The 21,558-nt window shown below is 47.4% G+C and overlaps 8 protein-coding genes across 9 annotated transcripts in view; 5 read left to right on the top strand and 3 right to left on the bottom strand.

Moving 5' to 3' along the window:
- Positions 1-1,463: 1,463 nt before the first annotated feature.
- Positions 1,464-8,510, bottom strand: LOC126556694 (ATP-dependent DNA helicase Q5). 2 transcript variants are annotated; one of them, XM_050212130.1, is made up of 5 exons: positions 7,879-8,510; positions 7,103-7,749; positions 5,952-7,010; positions 1,692-3,819; positions 1,464-1,614 (listed from the first exon to the last, which is right to left on the bottom strand). In XM_050212130.1, the coding sequence occupies exons 1-5, from the start codon at positions 8,483-8,485 to the stop codon at positions 1,532-1,534; spliced, it is 4,524 nt and encodes a 1,507-aa protein (XP_050068087.1). In that variant the 5' UTR covers positions 8,486-8,510; the 3' UTR covers positions 1,464-1,531. The 2 variants fall into 2 exon arrangements, with proteins under 2 accessions (XP_050068087.1, XP_050068088.1); XM_050212131.1 differs by lacking the exons at positions 1,464-1,614; positions 1,692-3,819 and adding an exon at positions 5,549-5,754.
- Positions 8,511-9,705: 1,195 nt separating this feature from the next.
- Positions 9,706-21,558, top strand: part of LOC126558456 (glycerophosphodiester phosphodiesterase 1) — a 357,972-nt gene continuing 346,119 nt past the window's right edge. Inside the window, exons 1-4 of the mRNA XM_050214478.1 lie at positions 9,706-10,205; positions 10,269-10,467; positions 10,540-10,724; positions 10,789-10,956. Of these exons, the coding sequence (XP_050070435.1) occupies positions 9,706-10,205; positions 10,269-10,467; positions 10,540-10,724; positions 10,789-10,951 (1,047 nt within the window). The 3' untranslated portion in view covers positions 10,952-10,956. The remainder of the gene's footprint in view (positions 10,206-10,268; positions 10,468-10,539; positions 10,725-10,788; positions 10,957-21,558) is intronic.
- On the top strand, positions 11,854-12,817 carry LOC126559585 (trypsin 3A1-like). Its single transcript, XM_050215756.1, has 3 exons — positions 11,854-12,096; positions 12,188-12,519; positions 12,595-12,817. Exons 1-3 carry the CDS (start codon positions 11,854-11,856, stop codon positions 12,815-12,817), a joined length of 798 nt encoding a protein of 265 aa, XP_050071713.1.
- On the top strand, positions 13,381-14,484 carry LOC126558694 (trypsin-7-like). Its single transcript, XM_050214747.1, has 4 exons — positions 13,381-13,458; positions 13,526-13,809; positions 13,890-14,221; positions 14,286-14,484. Exons 1-4 carry the CDS (start codon positions 13,398-13,400, stop codon positions 14,482-14,484), a joined length of 876 nt encoding a protein of 291 aa, XP_050070704.1. The 5' UTR covers positions 13,381-13,397.
- Positions 15,017-15,982, bottom strand: LOC126558798 (trypsin-7-like). Its single transcript, XM_050214867.1, has 3 exons — positions 15,668-15,982; positions 15,272-15,606; positions 15,017-15,209 (listed from the first exon to the last, which is right to left on the bottom strand). Exons 1-3 carry the CDS (start codon positions 15,980-15,982, stop codon positions 15,017-15,019), a joined length of 843 nt encoding a protein of 280 aa, XP_050070824.1.
- Positions 16,260-17,431, bottom strand: LOC126559969 (trypsin alpha-3-like). Its single transcript, XM_050216130.1, has 4 exons — positions 17,387-17,431; positions 16,950-17,282; positions 16,530-16,864; positions 16,260-16,452 (listed from the first exon to the last, which is right to left on the bottom strand). Exons 1-4 carry the CDS (start codon positions 17,429-17,431, stop codon positions 16,260-16,262), a joined length of 906 nt encoding a protein of 301 aa, XP_050072087.1.
- Positions 18,252-19,222, top strand: LOC126558835 (uncharacterized). Its single transcript, XM_050214910.1, has 3 exons — positions 18,252-18,530; positions 18,612-18,949; positions 19,024-19,222. Exons 1-3 carry the CDS (start codon positions 18,252-18,254, stop codon positions 19,220-19,222), a joined length of 816 nt encoding a protein of 271 aa, XP_050070867.1.
- Positions 19,948-20,954, top strand: LOC126559968 (trypsin 3A1-like). The gene is made up of 3 exons (XM_050216129.1): positions 19,948-20,235; positions 20,314-20,666; positions 20,741-20,954. Exons 1-3 carry the CDS (start codon positions 19,948-19,950, stop codon positions 20,952-20,954), a joined length of 855 nt encoding a protein of 284 aa, XP_050072086.1.

The raw sequence follows: 21,558 nt of genomic DNA, 5'->3' as shown, positions 1-21,558 counted from the left end.
CACAAACTTTTACAAGAAACGTCTGCGCGCAATAAGTATTTAATGTCGCTCTTTCAGCTTTCTCTCTCTCTCTCTCTCTGTTTCTCTTTCACTGTGTGCGTGGTCACATTATAATAGCACTGTACTTAGTATGAAACGGTTACACGGAGGATCCATCCTTTGGAACCCTCGATCGATCTATTCGATATCCGATCGCTTGCATTAATTTTGATCCTTTAGTGACTATGTTTGATCGTTTAAATCTTTTTTTTCGGTTGGGAAGTTTGAATTTTCTCAGTGAAAAGAATGTAAGAATTTTTTTGGGGACGAGAAGCATCCGCATCATAATAAAATTTTAACGAAGCTATCACAAATGAATTAGTTTAAAACGCAAATTAGAACGAAGGGCTAACAAGGGTAGCTCGATACCACGTAGTTGAATAATCAGTTATCGGACAGAAACTCCGCTAATAAATAAAAAATGCTGTTCCTGTTCCAACCGGGAACGAGGCAAAAGCATCAAAATTAATGCAAGCACCTAATGGATGTTTAGAATTTAAAATAAAATAAAAACTCTTACTTCGCGCTCGTTCCATCTAAAATACGGCCGCCGAACGATCGAAGCAAAAACGTACCAGAACAAAAAATAAATGAATATTTGCCATTTCATCGGGATAAAAAGCACATGCAACACATGCACAAACAATTGCCCCTGACCTAAAAAGTACGCGCGTAGTAACAATGGAATATAGGCGGCACATCTCGTTCTCTGTGGGCGCGCACATCTTACACGGTTTTCGAGGATATAATGAGAAGGTTTGCCGAGATTTTGATTTGTTCATGTATATTATTTGAACGGCCCGATGGTGTAGGCGACCGCTGTACCGGTCTTCAAACGGCAGGACCGGGGTTATAATCCCATCCAGACCGTCCCCGCGTATTGACTAACCAACTACGTGGTATTGGCAGTCTAGTAAGCCATTTCAATGACCGGCATCACCTAAGAGGTCGTTAAGCCAAGAAGAAGTAGATTGATTCAATCTGTGAGGTATAGAATTGCTTGGAATTCTTTCTTAGAGCTTAAAATTGCAATTAAAATACCAATTTTAGGTCATTTAGCACATATTTTGAACAGAATAGTGGATATTTTGTTCGTTTCTCGTTAGTTATGTTTTTCTTTAAAAAACAAACTGTCAAAAGTTCACGCGACAAGTTTATGAGCAACAAGCGATTCCACATCTCGCCTGATTGAATCTCTAATATACCTGGACAAATCAATATCTCGGTGATCTTGTTCATTATATCCTCAAAAACCCTGTACTACAGTTAGGGTGAGAGTCATGATGCGGTACGTGTGTTTTTGTGTGAGCACAGAGGCCGTTTCGCTTACATGGCTAATATATGTACAAAAACGTTCGTTAAATTACAATATTGACAACGACGCGCGCCACGCGGATTTAACCACCAAGCCAATACACTACTCGGCGTGTCAGCGCGAACGTCGCCGATACGACCGTGATTTGTATGCGCGCGAGCGCGCCTTGCGTCGTTTCTATTTGGGAAAATCGGCTTCGCTCGAGATAATGCCCTTGTGGGCCATCATATCGTCGATGTACTTCTTCACCTTCCGTTCCGCTGCAAGAAAGAGCAAGGGGAAAGAGTGTAAGAAAAACGTCTTCGGCATATAGAATTGAAGTGCGGAAAAGGCTTACCAGTAACATCGGCTTCGTAGAATTTGTGCGAAATTTTTCTCGCCAGCCCTTTGAACAGTTCCTTCGTTTCGATCTTCTGATCTCGGTAGTACGGCATCAGGTAGTGTATGACGCAGCTGGCCAAATTCTTCTTCTTTTTCTCCATCTCGGCCAGCTGCGAACCGGAAGGGGTTGATCCGGCCGAATCTGGTGCACCGCCCGGTGTGTGGCCCGATGCATTCGCCATCAGCTGTTGAGCGTTACTGTTGGAGGAAGTGCCACCACTAGAAGGACCGGCCGCCACCACCACCGTCACGTTGTTTGTGGTGGTAACTGTGCTCATGGATGATGCTTTGCCGCCTAATCCAATCGTACCACCGGCCATTGTGCTGCCACCAGCACCACCGACACCGGCCTGAATCGTACTCACTGGTAAGGATGCTTTGTTTGCTAGCGTGTTCGCTAGGTGCAGCTGGGCAGCCGTCGTAAACCCTACCGAACCCGAACCGGACGGTTTTTGGGTGTAGGGAGGACTTTTCGGTGTGGCCGCCAAGCGTGGATCGAGCGCACTGTCGTACGGTGAACGGTGATCGTACGTACGCCGGTCGTGATGTATGAGTGTTTGTGGTGGTGGTGAGGCGGGTGACGGTGGCCGATGATGCTTGGGGGGCGACGAAGGGACGTACTTGGTGGTGGTGCGCATGTATTCCGGCTCCGGTGACGGTGACATTGGAGGGGGTGAAGACGGTGGTGGTGGTGAGGAAGGTGGTGGAGGTGAAGCGGGCGGTGACGGCGGTTGATCCTTCGATCGCATACTGTTCGACGACGATGGTTCCGGATCATCATCCCACATATCTTCATTGTTTAGCATTTGTGAGGAACCGGCGCCTCCACCACCAGCCCCACCCGCGTAACTGTTGTACCCGGAAGACGAACCACCACCGGCGGACCCACCATAAGCCGACCCCTTACCGTACCCTCCTCCTCCGACGGTTGTAGCCGGACCACTGTTTTCAGCGTAGTGCGATATTCGCTTCTTCGGAGCAGCATAACTAAACTCCTCCTCGGGCGATGGAGGCCTCCGGGTGGGATGATGATGCGGCTGCTGCTTGTTGTTGGTTTCGTATTCATCCTCGTAAACTCTCGACTTTGTCGGCACACGGTCGTATTCTCGATCGTACTCTTCCTCCTCATACTTACGCTTGCGACGCCTCGCAACTTCGTCCTCCTCCCAATCCCTCGACCGGGAACTTCCCGAACGGTAGGAGTAGGATCGTTCCCGCGAGTACGATCGACTACTTTCACGCGAACGTTTGTAGGAGGAGGACGATTTCTGCTTATTGCGCGAACGTTCACTCGAATATCCTCTCGAACCGGACCGGGACCGGTCGCGATAGGTACGATCTTTTGATGCCGTTCGCGAATGGGATGTCGATCGTCGGTGTCGTTCGCCGTGCCCTTTTGCCACCTCCTGGTACTGATCGTTCGAAACGTACTCGACGGACGGTGAACGAGGCGATCTTGGTGACGTTGGTGACCGTGGCGAGCGTGGCGAACGTGGCGATCGGGGTGATCTGGGAGATCTGGGTGATCTGGGTGATCTGGGTGATCTGGGAGATCTTGGCGATATCGGCGAACCGGGTGGTGATTGTGGTGAACGAATCAACGGCAGCGTGGTCGGTTCCGGTGGAACCAGCTTCGAATTGCTCGATCGACCACCTTCCTTCATCTGATCGTCATCCCACATGTCCCCGTCTTCGATCGTCATCAGGCCCGAATTACTTGGTGGTGGCGGCGCTGTAGACGACGATGGTGCGCTGCTTTTCGCACTAAAGTAGGAACTGATCGACGACTGGTTAAGACCGTCTCGGTCCCGGGAGGATCCTGTTTTCGAGCCAAATTTCGAGCTTCGCTTACGATCTCCATTACGCTCCGTTCGGTGATGGTGATGATGATGGTGATTTTTGTCGTGCTTCTTGTCGTGCCCATCCGAGCGTATCTCTTCCACAATGCTATCACCGTACTTGCGCTTCAGATCAGCCTCGATCGTCCGATAATCGCCACCCATACTGGCCCGATGCTTCGGACAGTACTCCTTTACCCGGGGATGCAAGAGTTTCTCAGCGATAGCCGACTTTAGCGACGTTACCTACGAAAAACACCAATAACGCATTATAGTTAACGGTCATGAGCAGCATTCTCTGTTGCATTGGCGAACAAAAGTGGCCACTGCAGCAAAGAATAGTGACGCAGTAAATAACAGGGTACAATTTTGACTCATTCCGAACGCATACAGATTCAAACATACATTCGTCGTCTGATTCGTAAATATTATATATTATAATATATTTTTCCTTCTTTTTTTGTATTCCTCTTTACTTCTCGGAAAACATTAACGATGATAATGACAACATTAGTACAGTGAATCCAAACGATATACGAATAGCTGCATATATTTTACTATAAATAACAAGTTTGGGGAAAAATAGGCATATCATACAGCGTTTTTTTTCTGTTGATACTGTAAAAGTGTCAATGATGTTGGTAAACGCTTGAGATGAAATGGTAGACCAAACTAGATGATATTTTAATGGCTTCAGGTGGCTTGGTGAAAAATAGCCTTTTACTGTAAAACTACGAATTTTCTTTGTAATCGCATCAGATGAGATCATTGAAGCTTTCACATTATCAACAGGTAAATCCTGTATTCATGTATGTAAATGCTGTACGGGTAAAAACTGATGATTAATGTTGATAGTTGATGTAGATATCAATAAACATTTTTGACTAGAAATTGGCAATTCTTCAAAAACGCGTGCCCAAAAATCATTCTTGAGTTGAAGTGTGCATAAGGATGCGTATCGTGCCGTTACTGATCGATGGACGACAGATCTTTCAAATGTCTTCCCTGCCAAATCGAGATTACAAGGATATACGTTAAGGATAATGGAACTCTCTTCCCATTCTGCTTTCAAATTTACAAAGATTAATTGAGCTCATTATCGGGACTATGAGAAGACGTTTTGAGTTGGTTGGTGTGTTGTAGAAAAGTCATACCTCCTGCCAGACTCTTCTTGGAAGATGCAGGTTTTACTACGTTTGTCAAGTTGAAAGTTGTCTCCTTCTTTTTGTTTGGTGGCCCTGAACTTCTGGGCAGTGAAGCTGCGAATATTTCCAACGAAACTTCAACCGATTGATCAAGAATTGTACGAATATTTGAAATGAAATTTTATAATTTGAACTCTTTTAGTGTCTAATTTTGAAAAACCGAACCGAACCAACAGTATCTTGCTATCAAATCTAATCTGATACATGCCTATTACGCCCCAAAATGTGCCTTTTAGTGAAACATATGCAGCGAGGACCCACTGTAGAACGGCACACAGGTCTCTTGCCTTTTCCCTCAATGAGCCAGCAGCAACAATACCTTTTATGTCTCTTCTTTGACACGCGCTCATCTTGTGTTCCTGCTTCGCCATTATTGACATTGATTGGTAGAACAGTAGTGACGTGCAGGCGGCAAGATGCCGGCGGATTGAACTGATCGTTGAGTACATATTTAGTGGACGGTTTCCCACCGCAGGCCCAAACATAAACGACAGCGACAGAGTGGAGTCGAACGTGGTTGAGATGATGAACGATTGAAACGGATACCCCTTTTGTGCCACTGGTTTTTGATGCTGATGGTGTGTGGTCAACCGGAAGCTGTGGTGTTGTTGTTGTTGCTGGTCGATTGGATTGAGATAAAGAAGACCTACAGGGCGGAAGTTGCTGGATGGATCTCACTAGAGATGTTTCCGACGATCAAACGAAATATGCTGCCATGGTGACACTGCTGCTACTGCTGTTGCTGCGACTGGGTTCAACGGTTTTTGCTTAACATTTTGAAAATATTTGCACTCTCGTTGATAGTCGTAGTAGATTGAAATGGATTGCATGTAACACCGGTTTTGCATATTGAACTTGATCCACAATAGGGCGAAAAAACGCAAATTGATTGAAAGCTTCCGAACTGATAGGAGGAATGATGGTAAATAAGTTTTGATATTTGATTGCACTAAGAGCGAGAGAGGAGCCATAGGTCCTAGGACGTATGCGAAACAAAAAACAGAAGTAGGCGTGTGAAAATGTGTGTGTAATATAACTCAATATTATAGTAGTAACGCTCTTCCACATCTTGCGACCGTACACTAACGTACATGGGGGTGGGCGGTTTTTTTTTACGGGGAAAGATAACAAAAAATCGGACACTGAGTATGAAAGATGTAAAGGAGAACTTACCTGCTTTACAATCGCTCGGTGGTACAAACTTTTGACGGTGCTTTTCGTGAACGATTCATACTCCATTTCGACAGCAATATCTTCAAAGTCTTTGTACACTAGGCTGTAGTCCGGCTCGTCTATCCCTTTGCATAGTTCCACATTTTTCTTCATCAAATCCGCCAACGAGGTAACGTATGTTTCGCGCGTGGCAATCGTCAGTCCGCTCACCTTGACCGGCGTTTGCATGGCAAACTTTACCCGTCCGATCGTGGCCGATCGCTGCATGCTCATGTCCTTGGCGGCGGCCGCCTTACGGAGCATAAACTGTTTCTGGATCAGCAGAGCCGATTCACTCTGTTTGCGCTTTTCGCGTCCATCACTGTAGCTACTGCTGCATCCATCGTAGTAATCGTTCTCGTAACCCTTGCGACCACCGCCATACATATCGGACGGATCTTCATCGTAGGCCGTCATCGTTTTCAGCTTGCCCGTGTAAGCGAGCTGCTGGAAGTAGTCGATCGCTTTCTGCACCTTTTTCGGATTGGTACACACGTCGCACATGTTCCGACAGTCGGGCGGATCGTCCCCGAAGTAGTCGGTAAACAACCGGTGGCGGCACCGGGCACTTTCACAAAATTCAACCATTTTTTCGAAATTTTTCACAGCCTGCTTGGCACTTTCCTCCTTGGGCGAGTCTTTGCACTTTTGTAGATCCTGCCGGAGTAGAAACTCGATCGATTTACACTCTTCGCGGCAGTGATAAATGCGACAGAATGACTTTTTGCCATCGCGACCAGCTCGGCCCGATTCTTGGTAGTACGCGGCCACGTTTTGTGGGTTGTCCCAGTGAATAACGAACCGGACCGACCCTTTGTCCACGCCCATACCGAAGCTGATGGTAGCGGCAATGGCAACGTACTTCCCTTCCATCCAGTCTTCCTGGACTTGGTCGCGCTCGGATTGTTTCAAACCCGCATGGTAGGGAACGGTACGTAAACCGAGCTTGGTAAGGTTTATTGCCACACGCTCGGTATTTTCGCGTGTCCGACAGTATATAATACCACAAGCACGTTTGCTCTGGAAGAAGGAGACAAAAAACGGGATTTTCCCGGTTGCAATAACGTTCTAGAGCAAGCATATCAATACCGTAGTACGGCGTCCATACTTACCGGTTTAACTTCATCCTGCTTCCCAAGGATGCTTTCGATGTAGTCCTTCAAATGCAGGAAATCGTCTTGGATGGAGTTTTTGAATACTACGTCATAGTAGAGATTGTGCCGGAAACAGGGAGTTTTGAACTTGACCACCGGTTCCTTCAGGCGCAGATTACGAAAAATGTCTTCCACAACGTGCTTGGAAGCGGTTGCCGTTAGCGCGATCCACGGCACGGATGGATACTCCGCCCGCAGATTGCCGAGCTTCAAATAGTCAGGCCGAAAGTCGTGGCCCCATTCGCTCACGCAGTGCGCCTCGTCCACCACCACGTACGCAACCTTCCGGAACTTTACCAGATGCTGCATAATGTCCTTGAACGTGGCAGTATTTGCTTGCTCGGGCGTGATATACAGAAAACGTATATCAGTTTTGACGCTCTTCAGATCATTGATGACCCGTTCCCGGTCCCGAGTACTCATCTTGGAGTTGATCGAATCGGCCGGTATCTTAATACGAGCTAGTGTGTCTAGCTGATCCTTGATCAGTGCTAGCAGTGGGGAGAATACTATCGTTACCTTGTTGTCCTGCATTACACCTGGCAGCTGGAAACAGAGCGATTTCCCGGCTCCGGTAGGCATGGAAACATATACATCTCGCGTTCCTATCAACAAGAAGAACAAAAAAAAAAATGTGGAAGAAAGAGAGCGAGAGGGAGAGAGAAAGCAAATGGTTTAGTATGGGTGTGTGTGTGTGCAGCTCATCATTATCCTTCAGCAGCTCCGGTACGTACTTGCGATGATGGTTTCGATGGCTTCTTTTTGCAGCTGGCTTTTAAAATCACGATGGCCAAAATATTGCCACAGCTTTTCCTGCAGCAACTCGTCCGCTTTGTTTTCTTTCGAGCACGATTTGTCCATCACCGCTCGCCGCCCGCTCCGTTCGGGAGAGTCGGAAATTTCCACAACATCGTCCATGTTGGGAATTTCCATGGGCGTCTGGGGTCGCGGCATCATGTCATCATAGTCCTCGATGGGGGGCGTTTTCGGGGCCGGGGGAGGTATATAGTCATCATATTCATCACATTTCGGATCTTTCTCTAGCAGCTCCTGCAGCGATGCATTAACCGTCGATTCACACTTTGTACTGTAAACTACGGGCGTGGGTCGGATCTGCTGTTGCTGCATTTGTGGCTGTGGTTGGGGCTGAGGCAGCTGCAGCTGCTGCTGCTGCTGTACCACCACCGTTTCCTTCCCCTGTTCGGATTCATTTTTCGTTTCGGGTTTTGGCTCCACTTTTAATGCGGTGCCGTTCGCTTTCCGCTCGGCACGGTTGTTTTTCACATTCTTCCAGAAGGACGCCTTCAAGCACTCGTTAAACTTATCGAACTCTGAAGACATTTCTTTCGACGGAAGCTGCAGCTCCCGGGGATCGAGGAGCACCGAGCAAGACTAGCGAGACCCGTGTTTCAGACCGACCGAAAATGCGCAGTTTGGAAATCGGTTTCCGAGGGTGCCGCGAGCACTTTCAACACGCAGAATCACTTCCACCGAGAGTCATGCTAAATTTGCGTCCAGTTTTCAATCGCACTTCGCACTGCTTACATTGAATATTCTGCGAGAAACAATCGAAGAAACGCTAGGGAATCGACTTTTTTCTGGAAATTTGTCAAATTTTGTCAAACGTCAAGCCAGGCGGGGGTCAAGCGTAGGGGGCTCCGGATAAAGCCTTCGAGTTGACACCATATTGAAGGCGAGTTTGACAGACGGGTGGTGTTTTGTTTGTCGAATAAACATAGTTTTTGTCTTATTTTGTAAAATAAAATCATAAATAATTACAAGTCTATAATAAAAAGAATAGAAACAGTTAACAACTCTTTTGAAAGTTGCTTAAAACAAATTTTTCTCCAAAAAATCCCCGCTAGTATGTGCTAACCTTTCCTATAGAGAGATGGCGTCAGGCAACAAAGAAAAATCGTTGTCGGAAAAGTGTCGCACAATGATGTTCGAATTGTCGTAAAAGAGCATGTTGGAATATCTCATTCATTCGAAACATTATTTAATGTTTTGAGTTATTTGAAGCAAGTTTTATTAGTAAAAATATTAGTTAGTTAGTAAAAATATAAGTATAAATAATTAGTCTGGAAATACATTTTACAAAACTTTTTACTCAAAAAACCAACCAAAACACACCGTGAAACCGTTCATTCAAATGATGTTGTCGGTGCAGTGTAATCGGGCTGTCAAACGGCTTTTCCACTGCCGGACCTGTTTTTGCACTCGCCAAGACACAAACACAAAAGAAATACGGAAAGAAAACAAGAGTAAACACATCCGCCGTTTTCCCTTGCAATTTTGCTAATTGCTGCAGTAAAATTAGCTAATTGCTTGCTGCATTCGCAAAAGGGAATAAAACAGTTTGCGAAGGAAAAAAAAGGCACACACTCACACACCGCAGTGGAAAAAATGTTACGAAATACGAAAATGTAGTGCGACAGAGGGAGTGCAAGAGAGAGAGAGAGAGAGAGAGAGTGCTGGGGAAAAACGTACGAAAGAACCGATTTTCATTCGGGGAAAAAGGATCCCTAGCAGGATAATACGAAGAACCTCCCCCCCCCCATATGTATTTTGCGACAATCTTCAAAGTTTGTAAAATGCTTTATCAATTGTTTTGGTTCCTGGCGACGTGTTGCACGTTCGTGGTGAATACGCTATGGCTTTGCTGCAACTTTGCCTCGGTCGGTATTCCTTGGCTGATGCTGCTTCTCTTCCTCGTTTGCATTGGATCGAAGTTTGTGAAGCTAAAATCACCCACCGACGAGGTTGTGCTATCGATGCTGTCCAAGAGCGAAAAAGAACGGGACGCGAGCGAGGCACTGTACTGGCCAATCGTCAACCGGGGTGGGGCTTTTGATGCGCCGGAAAACTCACTCGCCGCCATCAATCAGTGTGTGGCGCAACGGTGTCAGAAGATACTGCTCGATCTGGGGATTACCGGCGACGGGAAGGCGATCATACTGCACAAATCGACGCTCGAGAAAGCGAATGTAAATGAACCGCTACAGAAGCTGAATTTGAACTTTTTCGACAACTTTAACATCAGCGAACATCATCCACTGGGGTAAGGAAGGGCTCGACTGAGGTTTTGGGACACTTTCATGAGAATTTTTATCATTTCCAACAGTCAATTGTTCCAGCCGGAGAAGGTGTTAACGTTCGAGAAGTTGCTGAAGCTGTTGGAATCCTCGGAAGTGACCGTCTTTCTGCTGGCTTCACAAATTAATGCCACGCTGCTGGAGATTGTGCGCGAAACTGCAGTAAAGCGTCCGATTTTTACGAAACGAATAATTTTCTGTTGCTCCTCACCGTTAGCAATCTATCAGGTACGATCGATCGATCGCAGGCAAGATCGTTCAAAGAAGAATTGAAATGTATGATGCTTTCCTTTCCTTCAGCTACGCCAGCATTGTCCCGATCTGGTGTGCGGGTTGTGGATGGAAAGGTCTTGCTTCACGATACTGCCACGCTATCTGAATACCTCCTCGATACTGCTGTCCATTGTTGGTGCCATTTATCGAAACATTATTGCACCCGTGATCGGTGTGAGTCTAGTCTTTATTCATAAGGATGAGTTTAATGCGTAAGTAGCACACCGACGAGTCCAAGACCGGTCAGGAAACTTCAGCTCTTCTCTGCCATTCCAGACAAATCTCAACCCTGTGGAAGAATGTCGGCGTTCGGCCTATTGTTTACACAATAAATTCGCCGAACGAAAAGCGCTACTTCCAGCAGGTGACCAAAACGCTCTATCTCACGGATTCACTCCGCTCCGAACCGCAGCTAATATTTAAACCGAAACGAAAATGAATATAGTCACGCGAACACGAAGCCAATTCTCTGCATGTGAGCGAAATGTGTGTTACTTTAAGTTCTATAGTTTCCTTGCGATTTAGTCAGTAAACATAGCATGTTTATTTAAATTAGTTTGACAGGCAAATGCAAATGTTAGGGTTGCGGCAAATCAACTTTAGATAAGAGTGCGAATATGAAATCCTCGACCATTGATATAGAAACATTCAACAAATTACCGAATCAGCAAAAAAAGTGATGCAACCGCGTGCAATTGATATGGAAGAAATTTAAACCGTTTGTCAAATTTTATTTTGTAAAGTTTGCACGCCGCAACCTATCATTCGAACTCGTTTAGAAACGAATCGAACAAGCCAAACGAGCCCGTTTAGAAATAGGCATGGCATGATAGACGGGCGTATTTATTTATTTAGTCTCAGGTGGAAGTCTAACGGCCAAGTATTACGGGATGTGCGTGCACCCCACCATAGTCAGATGCATTTCGAGAATCGATCTTAGTTTGGTGTTAGCCTTACCTGCGTAACGATGTGTGCCGCCTTAGCAGCAAACAACGTCCCAAGAAATCAAACTGTAATACTTATTATTTGTCGAAATAAAGAGTGTTTGTGTGTACGGGGCCGGGTGTACAAGCGAGCTGTACCCCAATCCCAGTGGCTTACATGTGTGGTCGGGTACTTTTGGTTTCGCTATTTACTAACCTTGAGAAGGACCGTCGAGTGCGTAACATATTTAGCACAATTTGTACAGCTGGCGACGGGGAAAGCGTGGATGGGTAGGAGCGGTTGTCACGTGGCGCGTGGCGTTCGCCACCATCAATTACCAATATAAAACAGAACATCTGTCTACCAAACGATCATGTGTCTTTTAATGCGTGATCCAATCGAGTTGTGCCATGTGAGATGGCGCCATGGCTGATCGCAATTGTGCTGACGATCCTACTAAGTGAAGCAGCGCTAGAGATCGACGGTGCTGCACCACGTGCCGTCGGGCGTATCGTTGGAGGACGGGACGTGGAAATTGACGAGTATCCATATCAACTATCACTGCAAAACAATGGTTATCACATATGTGGAGCATCGGTAGTGGCTACCCGGCTGGCACTTACCGCTGGTCACTGTTGCATCGGAACGAATGTATCGAATGTAAGTCGCGCCATGTGATGTAGCAAAAATTTAAATTATTAAATAAAGTTAACCGTTTTCCTTCCCCCACAAACACACACACACGCAAAAGCTCACTATACGTGCTGGAAGTAAGTCCCATGACGGAGGTGGTATAGTGTTTATGGTGAACCGCATTATCCTTCATCCCGAGTATGATGATACGAATCTAAACTACGACGTATGCGTCATTCGAATCGTTGGGTCCTTTCTGGGAAAAGCGAACATTTCGGCCATTCAAGTCACCAACAGTGGCATCATGCCTGCCGGAGGAATCGTGTCCGGTTGGGGCGCAGTAGAGACTAATGGAAATGCGGTCCAGAATCTGCGTGCGACGAAGGTGAAAGTTTGGAGTACGAGAGAGTGCAACGGTCAGATACAGAACTACGTTACGCCAACATCTAGGTAGCAAAAATGGCGGACTAAGACACCTCCAGGTTCATTAATTAATTGAGCGTGTTTTTTTTCTTGTTTTTGAAGTATGTTCTGTGCCGGCAATGTCGGTAGTTCTATCTGCGTTGGTGATAGCGGAGGCCCGCTAGTGTACGAACAACGTCAAATAGGCATCGTATCGTTCATCATAAACGAGTGCGGAGGAACCGTACCGGCCGTTTACACCCGCCTGTCCAACCAAAACGTGAGAAACTTCATCAAGCAGCAGATCAACAACGATCAGCAGCGTATGTCGTTGCTGAATGGATGAATATGACGATCACTTTGCGATCACCTTATCCCACCTGAACAGAAGTCCAACAGGGCGTGTCTAGTTTAATTTCATTGATGGTTTTTTGTTCGCACGTCCTAAATCTCATGTTAAACATCCGAATGGAGGGCTCGGTAGACGGTTGTACAAACAGGGCGCAAGGCACATTTATCTCTTTATCGCTCTCGAAATTTATGTGGACGATTTGTTGTGACGTGGTGATGGTGAGCTGAATTTGTTAAAGTTTTACAGATATTGAGAGCCACCCTGGGACTGGAATTGGGGGGAATGGACGACGTTGCTCTGTAACAGCCCAGACGAGACCCATGACGTGCGAGAAGAGTTATCGGGACAGCGCAGCTGTAGCTGTGGCGGGCCTGTCCTCAGCATCCAAGCTATCTTCTGTTTACCGAAACGCACGACTAGAGATAAACGCCTAATTTTGGGCACTTCTTTCATATAAGCTGTATCGCGTTCCACAGTCACCTTTAAGTCGTTGGGTGGCTGATCGTTGAAGGATATCAAGAGTTTAAGTTGTTACCGGGCTACTACGGACGGCACGGAATAGTCGTGACCAAAAATGCGCCAGCTGTTACTGCTGCTGGCCTGTGCGATAGGGGGTGTGCTGTGTATGACCATCGGTAAAGAGCGGTACATTGGGTGAACTGTTGTTCCATGATTGACGTTGCGTGTTCTGATCGCTTGCAGATCATCACAGGTACTACTATTCCCGGCAGCCCTCACTGTTCCGATTGTTGCGAAAGTATCACCTATGGCCCAGGAATGAGTCGTTGGAATATCAGCGACCGGCGCCGGACTTAAGCGTGCCAACACCGTTCATTTACGGAGGCGAGAGTGTATCGATAGAAAGCTTCCCGTACCAGCTATCGTTGCGCCTCGAGGGAACGCACATTTGCGGTGCTTCGGTGATCGCCGAACGATGGGCACTCAGTGCGGCCCACTGTCTGGATGAGGCAATGTACGCTACTGCTGTAAGCATGGACACAGAATTTCCCTCCAAGTGGTTACCGTCTAAGTGTGTGTGCGTATGTTTTTCGGTTCGATTCCGCAGATAACGTTTCGTGGTGGAACTCCTCATCGGTTGGCCGGTGGATACATCTTTCATGCCGATCAATACTTGCTACATCCAAAGTTTAACCGAGCCATACTGGACTACGACGTGTCCGTGACGCATGTGAAGGAAAGTTTCCTGATCGATCCGATACGCCCGGTCAGCTTGGGCAACACGTTTACAGTGTATCCGATACCTTCGATTGCGGTTGTGTCCGGTTGGGGAACGGCCGATGCGGACGGATACACCCCACTGATACTGCAATCGCTGAACGTGTACATGCAACAGCCACAGTACTGTTGGACCTCGTGGATAGAAAATTTCACCGACCGGTAAGCGAGTGTCCGCCAGCCAGTTTGATCGGGCGAGAGTAATCTGATGATCATCTATTCACAGCATGATATGTGCCAGCGGTGGAGACTATGGGAAGGAAATCTGCAACGGTGACAGTGGCGGACCGCTCGTATTGAACGGAGTCCAGATAGGCATAGTGTCGTTCGGGTCCGAAATCTGCGCACTAAACATACCGGGTGTTTACACCTCTATCCAGCACGATGAGGTGCGCGCGTTTATTAAGGTGCACACGAACGTGTAAAGGGTGCTTTCTCCCTTTGGGGTGCTATGGCCAATAAAGTCCACCGTACGAAATAGAGCAGCACATACTCATTTAGATACACTTGACATGGATGGTGTGGCTATTTTTAATTTCCTAAGGGCAGGTACGTGTATCTCCATAAAAGAAAACAACAGGAAGTGGATCATATCGTCAGGTATCAGCTATTATTGCCGACTGTTGACTCGGTTACGGTCAGCTACTTCTGGCACAATTTTGGTAGCTGTTTTTGGAGGAGTAGCAATCTCTAAGACACACACACACACACGGTTGGAGTGTTGGTGGGGCAAACTTTATTGCGCTGGCAAGAGTAGCAGATAAGACAGAACAGATTTATCATTGTAGCTGATAGCGTGACGAGAGCTGCGAAGAAAACTGGTGCCCTGAAGGCGTGTGGCCATTGTCGTTGGAGGTATTGGTGGGAATTTCGCGTTTTTTCCCACAGTGCGTGATAATAGAAGCTAACGAAAATTATGGGCCAAAAGTGAAGGCAACGATCGAAGAACTTGAACTTCTAAACGCCCGAATATTGTTGGATGAAGCTTCTAACGGTAGGATGGGCCGTGTTGACAAACACCGATGGTAAGCCACCGGAGCAATCGGACACACCCCAGGAAGCGATGCCCATCTGGTAGCCGTTAATGACTAGCGGACCTCCACTATCACCGCCACACGTGTCGCGACCAGGTTGACCAGCGCAAAGCATTCTGTGCCGGATGAATAATGTTGTTAATGGTGGCTTTATGGTCCTCAAGGCTTTTGTACTTACTCTTCCGTAATCCATTCGGCAGGCCAACTACTGCGACACTGGTCCACGGCAATCAGGGCCATCTCGACCACCTGCAGCTGAATTGGTAGCGAGTTCGGGACAGTCTGAAGACCCCAACCGGTAACGTTACCATATGTGCCTGGGGCGAATCCACTAGTTGCTGGTGGTAGCGTTAACGGGGCAATGAACTGGCCCACCATGTCTGTCCCTGTTTGTAACACACAGACATCGTACTCGATGGTGTATTCGCTGAATCGGGGATGGTTAATGATCTGGGTGACGCTAATGATAGTTCCTCCGAGCAGTCGATTGGCACTTCCTGCTCGCAAACTCATCTGAAGAACAGTGTGGCGATTAGTTAGATCCTTGCCGTACAACATTGATCACCTCACTTACCTCATTCATTTGTGGTACTGGATAGGTACAATGCGCTGCAGATAAAGCCCACCGTAAAGCGATGGCGGAAGCTCCACAGGCATGAACTCCGCTACGTCGTAAAGAGAGTTGGTAAGGAAAATGTTCAATGTTGGCATCTCTTCCACCAACAATTCTAGCACTTTTGGCACCATTTTCCTTGCCTAGTGAGGGTGCGCTTTCCGCCCCACCCGGAAGACGTGAGTTGTATTGCTTCCACACATTCACATTAGAGCCTCGAACGGAGAGGATTGCCAAGATTGCAAAGACTAATATGAGGTGAAGGTGTGACCACATATTGGAACGTTATTCCCCGTACGGTAAGATCGAGACTAATCGTATGCAAAGTTTGATTGGTTCTTTTTCTGATCTATGGCCAGTCATACTAAGAAAAATGATTAGATAGCGTGAATCATCTACATATCAGCTATTTCTTCATCGTGATTGAGATGTCATCACAGTTGTCCCCACATCGATGGACAGTGAAACAGGGTATTGTATTGCGTGAGCTGTTTTTCAGTTTTATTTTTTCATTCCGCTTTCGTCATCAAGTCATAAAGTGGCGATAAATCGCTTAAACACCAGTGTGCTGGCTGATGAAGCTGCGGATACCGGCATTACCAACGTTGGCGTACACACCCGGAAGCGGTCCACCGCACTGTACGGCACCCCACGAGACAACACCGAACTGCTGTCCACCAGTGACCAGCGGGCCACCGCTGTCACCGTTGCACGAGTCGCGTCCTTGCTGGCCAGCGCACACCATGCTACAGGAAAGGGGACGCAGCGGGCAAGGTTAGTGATCACTTCCGGAAAAGTTCCATAAAGAAGCAGCAGTACTTACGCGGCGGTGATACGTCCAGCTCCCCACTGAGAGCTGCAGGTAGCCTGGGCAACGACCGGAATGTTGACGGCGTGTAGGTTAACCGGCAGAGTTCCTCCGGGAGCGGTCAGACCCCATCCAGAGACGACGCTGTTGGTTCCGGCAGCGAAGTTGGTACCGCTGTTAACCAGACGGATCGAGGCGATGTTGGCTCCGACGAACGAGGTGGTGATACGGATAACGCACACATCGTTGTTCAGGTTGCTGCTGCTGTACTGCGGATGGTTGATGATCTGGGCGGCCTGGAAGATGACACCACCAGCTGTACGGCTCTCACTGCCACCACGGAAAGTGATCTGCGATGGAAAATGGAAAGAAAACGTGCGCGTCAAAGCATCACCGCTCGATTACGATGGAGTTCGCGATCGCCGCCGTACTTACCGCGTTAACGTTCGGCAGCGGGAAGGTGCAGTGTGCAGCGGACAGAGCCCAGTTCGCAGAGATGACCGAAGCACCGCAGATGTGGTTGCCGTTCTGGCGCAGCGACAGCTGGTACGGGAACTGGCTGATCGGCACAGTCGAGCCACCGACGATGCGGCCATTGTACTCGGCGCTGGTGCCAGCATCGATGCGCACCTGCTTGGACAGCCAGATGCTTTCTTCCACACCGGCGAGGGCGCCGGCAACGAACAGCGACAGTAGGATGAAGGCCTTCATGGTTAACTCGTACACGGGACCCGAAAGTAATACACTTTCCTTCCCACTGGACGGTAGCTTTTATATGGCCCATTCTTATCATACGCCCTGTCCGCGGCCCATGTTGACCATGTTCGCCACCAGACAATCTGATCGTAACGAGTAAGTTAATCGATCGATACCGATAACGTTGCGAAAATCAATAAAATCGGGTAATTCCAGCGCATTAGGTAGCAAGATAAAATTGGCTCACTTCTCACAGTGCACCGTGGATCACGAGAAGGCAAACCCTTATCGGAGGGTAAATCCAGCGCGTTTATACGCCCGATGTGTTTGGGGAAATCTCATCCCGCGTCACGGATTTATAGCCTGTTGGGGGGTTATTTTGAAAACCGTCGTAAACTGGTGAGCATGCGGCAGATAGAACCGCTGCTTCACCGTTCGATGCAACGCGATCAAGGACTCGCCCTGACGTAGAAACACTGCTCAGGTTGTTAAACTCCGCTCCATCGTTCTTGCATCCCCATAGTCTGTACGTCTGTAGGCTTCGCTATCAGCTAGAAAACCCGAAAACATTGAGAATGTTTGTATAGATTTTTTCTTCTGCACAGAAAAAACGCTGTAAAGATGTTATCATTCGTCATTGTCAATTGGGCCTGTAGGTGGTGGCTAGATACAGATCCTGTACTACACCGCGTTTTGTGTCGTGTTTTCGTTTTCCATCGCTCGGAAAGCTTGCTTGCTGCAACAACAAGCCGATCAAGAAAAGCGATCGTGCAACGGGCACCGAGGCATGGTTCGCCGCAAGTGCAAAACTCGACTACCCAGCACGAACTACATCGTATGGCAAATTATTGCCCACGTATTGCAACGAATCTCACCGTTTCGGGTGTGTTCTATCCACACGCGTTTACTCAGCTGAATGTGCTGTCTGTCGGCAGCGGGTTCCGCGCTGGATTGGATTGGTGAGGGCACAAGAAGGCTTTTGCTGCGAACAGACCGCGATATGGTATCAGTTGGATCTGGCCAAGATCTAGAGTAGGTAAGATGCGGACGGTTTTCTTGTCCTTGGGCTTGCTGTGTGCGGTGGTAGGACTGTCGGTTGGGCAGGACACGAGAAGGAATTTCTTCGAGTTTCTCTTCGACGTCGAGAACAGGCTCCAGAATGGGCGTATCGTTGGTGGCTCCACAGTGTCGATTGCGCGGTATCCTTTTATCGCCTCTTTGCGCCGTTACTCCAATCACATTTGCTCCGTGTCGGTAATTTCGACGTTCCACGCTGCAACGAGCGCTCACTGCACGTACTCGTTTAAATCACTAACAGGTGTAAGTAAGAGTGGCCACTTCCCACCTCTCCAACAGGCCTCCCAGTAAGATGATCATTCGCTTCTCTCTGCAATGTTGTAGGTGACCATTTACGGTGGCAGTACTAGCCGCACGACCGGTGGCAGAGTTTTCGTTGTATCGGATAACTTCATCCATCCGGATTATGATCCGGACACGTTCGATCTGGATGTGGCTGTACTGCGGGTGAAGACACCCTTTACTCCCAACACTAACATAGCCGCCATACCGCTCGTACCTGTGGGCTATACTATAAGCGATCGGATCTTGCCCACCGTCACTGGGTGGGGCCGCACATCGTCCGGTGGGGCTTTGTCTCCTTCGCTGCGAGCTGTAGCTATCCCCGTCGTTAGTACCAGCACGTGTCAATCGCTGTGGAGTGCTGCATCAATCACAGAAAAGTAGGTCTTGTTGTGTAAGGAAACGTGTGACAAACCCCTAACTAACGATTGTTCCCCAATCCTTGTATCCACAGCATGATATGCGCCGGTTCCAAGGGAAAGGATGCCTGTACGGGTGATAGCGGTGGAGCGCTGGTGGTTCCGGCGAACAACTACTTCCTCCTGGCCGGTATGGTGTCCTGGGGATCGGCCTCGTGTGGTAGCGAATATCCCGGCGTTTATGTCAACGTAGCTTCCGCAAAAATTCAAAGCTTTTTAGCGCAATATCTTTGATTTTGATGACGATGGCAAGAAAGATGTTAAGGAAAAATAAGTGTTGAACCTTGCTTACCAGTGTTTTCACTTAATCTGATCGTATCACATTTGGGGAAGTAAGGCCAGGGCACTCGAGTGTGAGAGTGTGTGCGGATGAAGAGAGAGATAGAGAGAAAGAGAGAGAGAGAGAGAGAGAGAGAGAGAGATTGAGAGAGATTCGAAATTCAACATGTTATGTTTTATGCTGGATGTAGTTTTGAATTTAAAGAATTCCGATTTAAATAAAGCGACCCTTTTTGAATGAGTTGTTACCTAAAACTAATCGTTCCAGTACTGATAAAGAAAGCCGATGTTTAATGTAACAAGTGGCACCAAGTAGTGACAGTAGACAGAGTAGTATCTGCGCTTTTCTATGCCAAGTTTTCTCAGCTCAAAGCTCAAGAAATGACACAGAGATCAAAGCTCTAAAAAATTAACCTCAAAGTCCGCCATTAAGCCTACGCGTGTGTACTTCAACATTTTAAATTTCTTTCCACTATTCGCGGTGGCCACAAAAACTTCTTGAAGCAAAAGTTTGCACAGTTGTTACCACGGCTTAACTTTGCGAAGAATTCCCTCCGTATGGGAGGGGTTTTTCGGTCTGTTTCGTTTTCGTCTCTTTTGTCCTTTCCAGCACGGGCGTTCAATACACGCGTAACCAGTTTCGCCCAGTGCTTTGGTGACAGCTCTTGCAAACGCATAGCATGGGGCTGTTATTAGTGGTAGGTTTACTTTCATGCGTAACCGGTACATTCGCCGATAGTGCGCAGGTTCAACAATGGCGATCGATGCAGGTGCGCCGAAACGTCTCAACGTCCGAGCCACGAATGTCGGGTCGGATTATCGGTGGGTTCGAGGTAAACATTAGCGCCGCTCCGTTTCAACTGTCGCTGCGGCGTAATGGATATCATATCTGCGGCGCGTCGGTTGTGGACACGGTCTTTGCCATTACGGCGGCCCACTGTGTGGCATTCAACGAATCTCCCGAGTTTGTATGTGGTAAAATTGTACACCATTTCGGATGCTTTGTGTGCCTCGCTGTTAATATACATGATCGTTGCATTTTTTAGTTCACATTGAAGGGAGGCACCAATAATCGGACAGACACCCTAGAGGGAGTAACGTTTCTGGTCAGCGAAATTATTGTACACCCATCGTTCAATCCAAGCACCTACCATAACGATGTCGCTTTGTTACGAATCGAAGGAACATTCAGTGATATTGAATATGTGAGTCCGATTCCATTTCAAACTACGCCGATTTTTACGTCCAGCTACCAGACGGTCTACTGCTCGGTATCGGGCTGGGGTATTTCCAACCTGTATAGCAGTAATCTGCCGCAGATCTTGCGCATGGTACGCATTCCGCTCGTATCGTACACGGAATGTCGTCGCAAGTGGAGTCCATCAATTGTGACGCAATCGTAAGTGGATGTCTGACCAGCGAGTCCTGTCAGCTGTACTGCTGTGATGATTTTATGTTTTCTTGTCATCTCAGGATGGTTTGTGCTGGAGAACCACGACGAGACGCATGCAACGGTGACAGCGGTGGCCCGTTGGTGTGTAACAATAAGCTTTACGGCATCGTGTCTTGGGGCGCTACCCAATGTGGAAGCTCTTTCCCGGGAGTGTACACAGCGATTGCAGCGAGAGATGTAGCCAACTTTTTAAACCAGTACCTGCCCGTACCGAGTGAAGAACCGTTGGCTTAACTGGAGGGTTATTGCAACAAGAGCATACGGACGGAGTCGGATCGATAAGACGTAGTGGAAGGAGAAATCGTTTTTTTTTCTAAATGTTTCTGCAAAAAAGTACAAAATAAATAAATATTAATCTGCTTTCGGTTTTTATTAAACGTTATTAGGCTACAGGATCCACTTCTGATGAATCTCTGCTACCCAACGCCTGTAAGTATTTGCTGGGAGTTAGTAGATGAAAGCAATAGTAGTAGACAACCTGACTATAAAATGTACTGTATGTGTTTATACTGTAACAACGACGCACACAGAGAGATACCGATGATAACGACCAACACCGATTTACACTGGATCAGCCTCTTTTGCACAGAAGTATTCAGCGTTTGCGACTGTTTGCGACGCTGTGTTTAGCAGGGAGAATTATAGTTTACTCAATTGGCATTGGCACAGCTGCGTCACCAGAAACTTTCAGAAATTCTCACAATTCAACAACGGCCCATTAGTGACGAGCATTTTTTTTAAAGAAACGGCCTTAACAAAAATGCTTATTTGTTCTTGAAATAGTTTGCAATTATTTGCATTTACTTGGTTAACCTTTTTGGGAAGCTCATTAATATAA

The sequence above is a fragment of the Anopheles maculipalpis genome, chromosome 2RL (assembly GCF_943734695.1).
Source record: "Anopheles maculipalpis chromosome 2RL, idAnoMacuDA_375_x, whole genome shotgun sequence".
Taxonomy (NCBI): Eukaryota; Metazoa; Arthropoda; class Insecta; order Diptera; family Culicidae; genus Anopheles; species Anopheles maculipalpis.
This window is presented reverse-complemented; position numbering and strand designations above follow the sequence as displayed.

Bases quoted from the DNA above. Each gene is read 5' to 3' on its own strand.
- LOC126559969 (XM_050216130.1), bottom strand. From the start codon at position 17,431: ATGCGCTGGAATTACCCGATTTTATTGATTTTCGCAACGTTATCG. The intron at 17,283-17,386 runs GTATCGATCGAT...GCCATATAAAAG, and splicing joins TGATTTTCGCAACGTTATCG to CTACCGTCCAGTGGGAAGGA. The intron at 16,865-16,949 runs GTAAGTACGGCG...TTTCCATCGCAG, and splicing joins CGCTGCCGAACGTTAACGCG to ATCACTTTCCGTGGTGGCAG.
- LOC126559585 (XM_050215756.1), top strand. From the start codon at position 11,854: ATGGCGCCATGGCTGATCGCAATTGTGCTGACGATCCTACTAAGTGAA. The intron at 12,097-12,187 runs GTAAGTCGCGCC...CACACGCAAAAG, and splicing joins TCGGAACGAATGTATCGAAT to CTCACTATACGTGCTGGAAG. The intron at 12,520-12,594 runs GTAGCAAAAATG...TTGTTTTTGAAG, and splicing joins TACGTTACGCCAACATCTAG to TATGTTCTGTGCCGGCAATG.
- LOC126558694 (XM_050214747.1), top strand. From the start codon at position 13,398: ATGCGCCAGCTGTTACTGCTGCTGGCCTGTGCGATAGGGGGTGTGCTG. The intron at 13,459-13,525 runs GTAAAGAGCGGT...GATCGCTTGCAG, and splicing joins TGTGCTGTGTATGACCATCG to ATCATCACAGGTACTACTAT. The intron at 14,222-14,285 runs GTAAGCGAGTGT...ATCTATTCACAG, and splicing joins ATAGAAAATTTCACCGACCG to CATGATATGTGCCAGCGGTG.
- LOC126558798 (XM_050214867.1), bottom strand. From the start codon at position 15,982: ATGTGGTCACACCTTCACCTCATATTAGTCTTTGCAATCTTGGCAATC. The intron at 15,607-15,667 runs GTAAGTGAGGTG...ACTGTTCTTCAG, and splicing joins CAGTACCACAAATGAATGAG to ATGAGTTTGCGAGCAGGAAG. The intron at 15,210-15,271 runs GTAAGTACAAAA...CATCCGGCACAG, and splicing joins GCCGAATGGATTACGGAAGA to AATGCTTTGCGCTGGTCAAC.
- LOC126559968 (XM_050216129.1), top strand. From the start codon at position 19,948: ATGGGGCTGTTATTAGTGGTAGGTTTACTTTCATGCGTAACCGGTACA. The intron at 20,236-20,313 runs GTATGTGGTAAA...TGCATTTTTTAG, and splicing joins TCAACGAATCTCCCGAGTTT to TTCACATTGAAGGGAGGCAC. The intron at 20,667-20,740 runs GTAAGTGGATGT...TTGTCATCTCAG, and splicing joins CCATCAATTGTGACGCAATC to GATGGTTTGTGCTGGAGAAC.
- LOC126556694 (XM_050212130.1), bottom strand. From the start codon at position 8,485: ATGTCTTCAGAGTTCGATAAGTTTAACGAGTGCTTGAAGGCGTCCTTC. The intron at 7,750-7,878 runs GTACGTACCGGA...TCTTGTTGATAG, and splicing joins CATCGAAACCATCATCGCAA to GAACGCGAGATGTATATGTT. The intron at 7,011-7,102 runs GTAAGTATGGAC...TCCTTCTTCCAG, and splicing joins AGCAGGATGAAGTTAAACCG to AGCAAACGTGCTTGTGGTAT.
- LOC126558835 (XM_050214910.1), top strand. From the start codon at position 18,252: ATGCGGACGGTTTTCTTGTCCTTGGGCTTGCTGTGTGCGGTGGTAGGA. The intron at 18,531-18,611 runs GTAAGTAAGAGT...GCAATGTTGTAG, and splicing joins CGTTTAAATCACTAACAGGT to GTGACCATTTACGGTGGCAG. The intron at 18,950-19,023 runs GTAGGTCTTGTT...TTGTATCCACAG, and splicing joins GCTGCATCAATCACAGAAAA to CATGATATGCGCCGGTTCCA.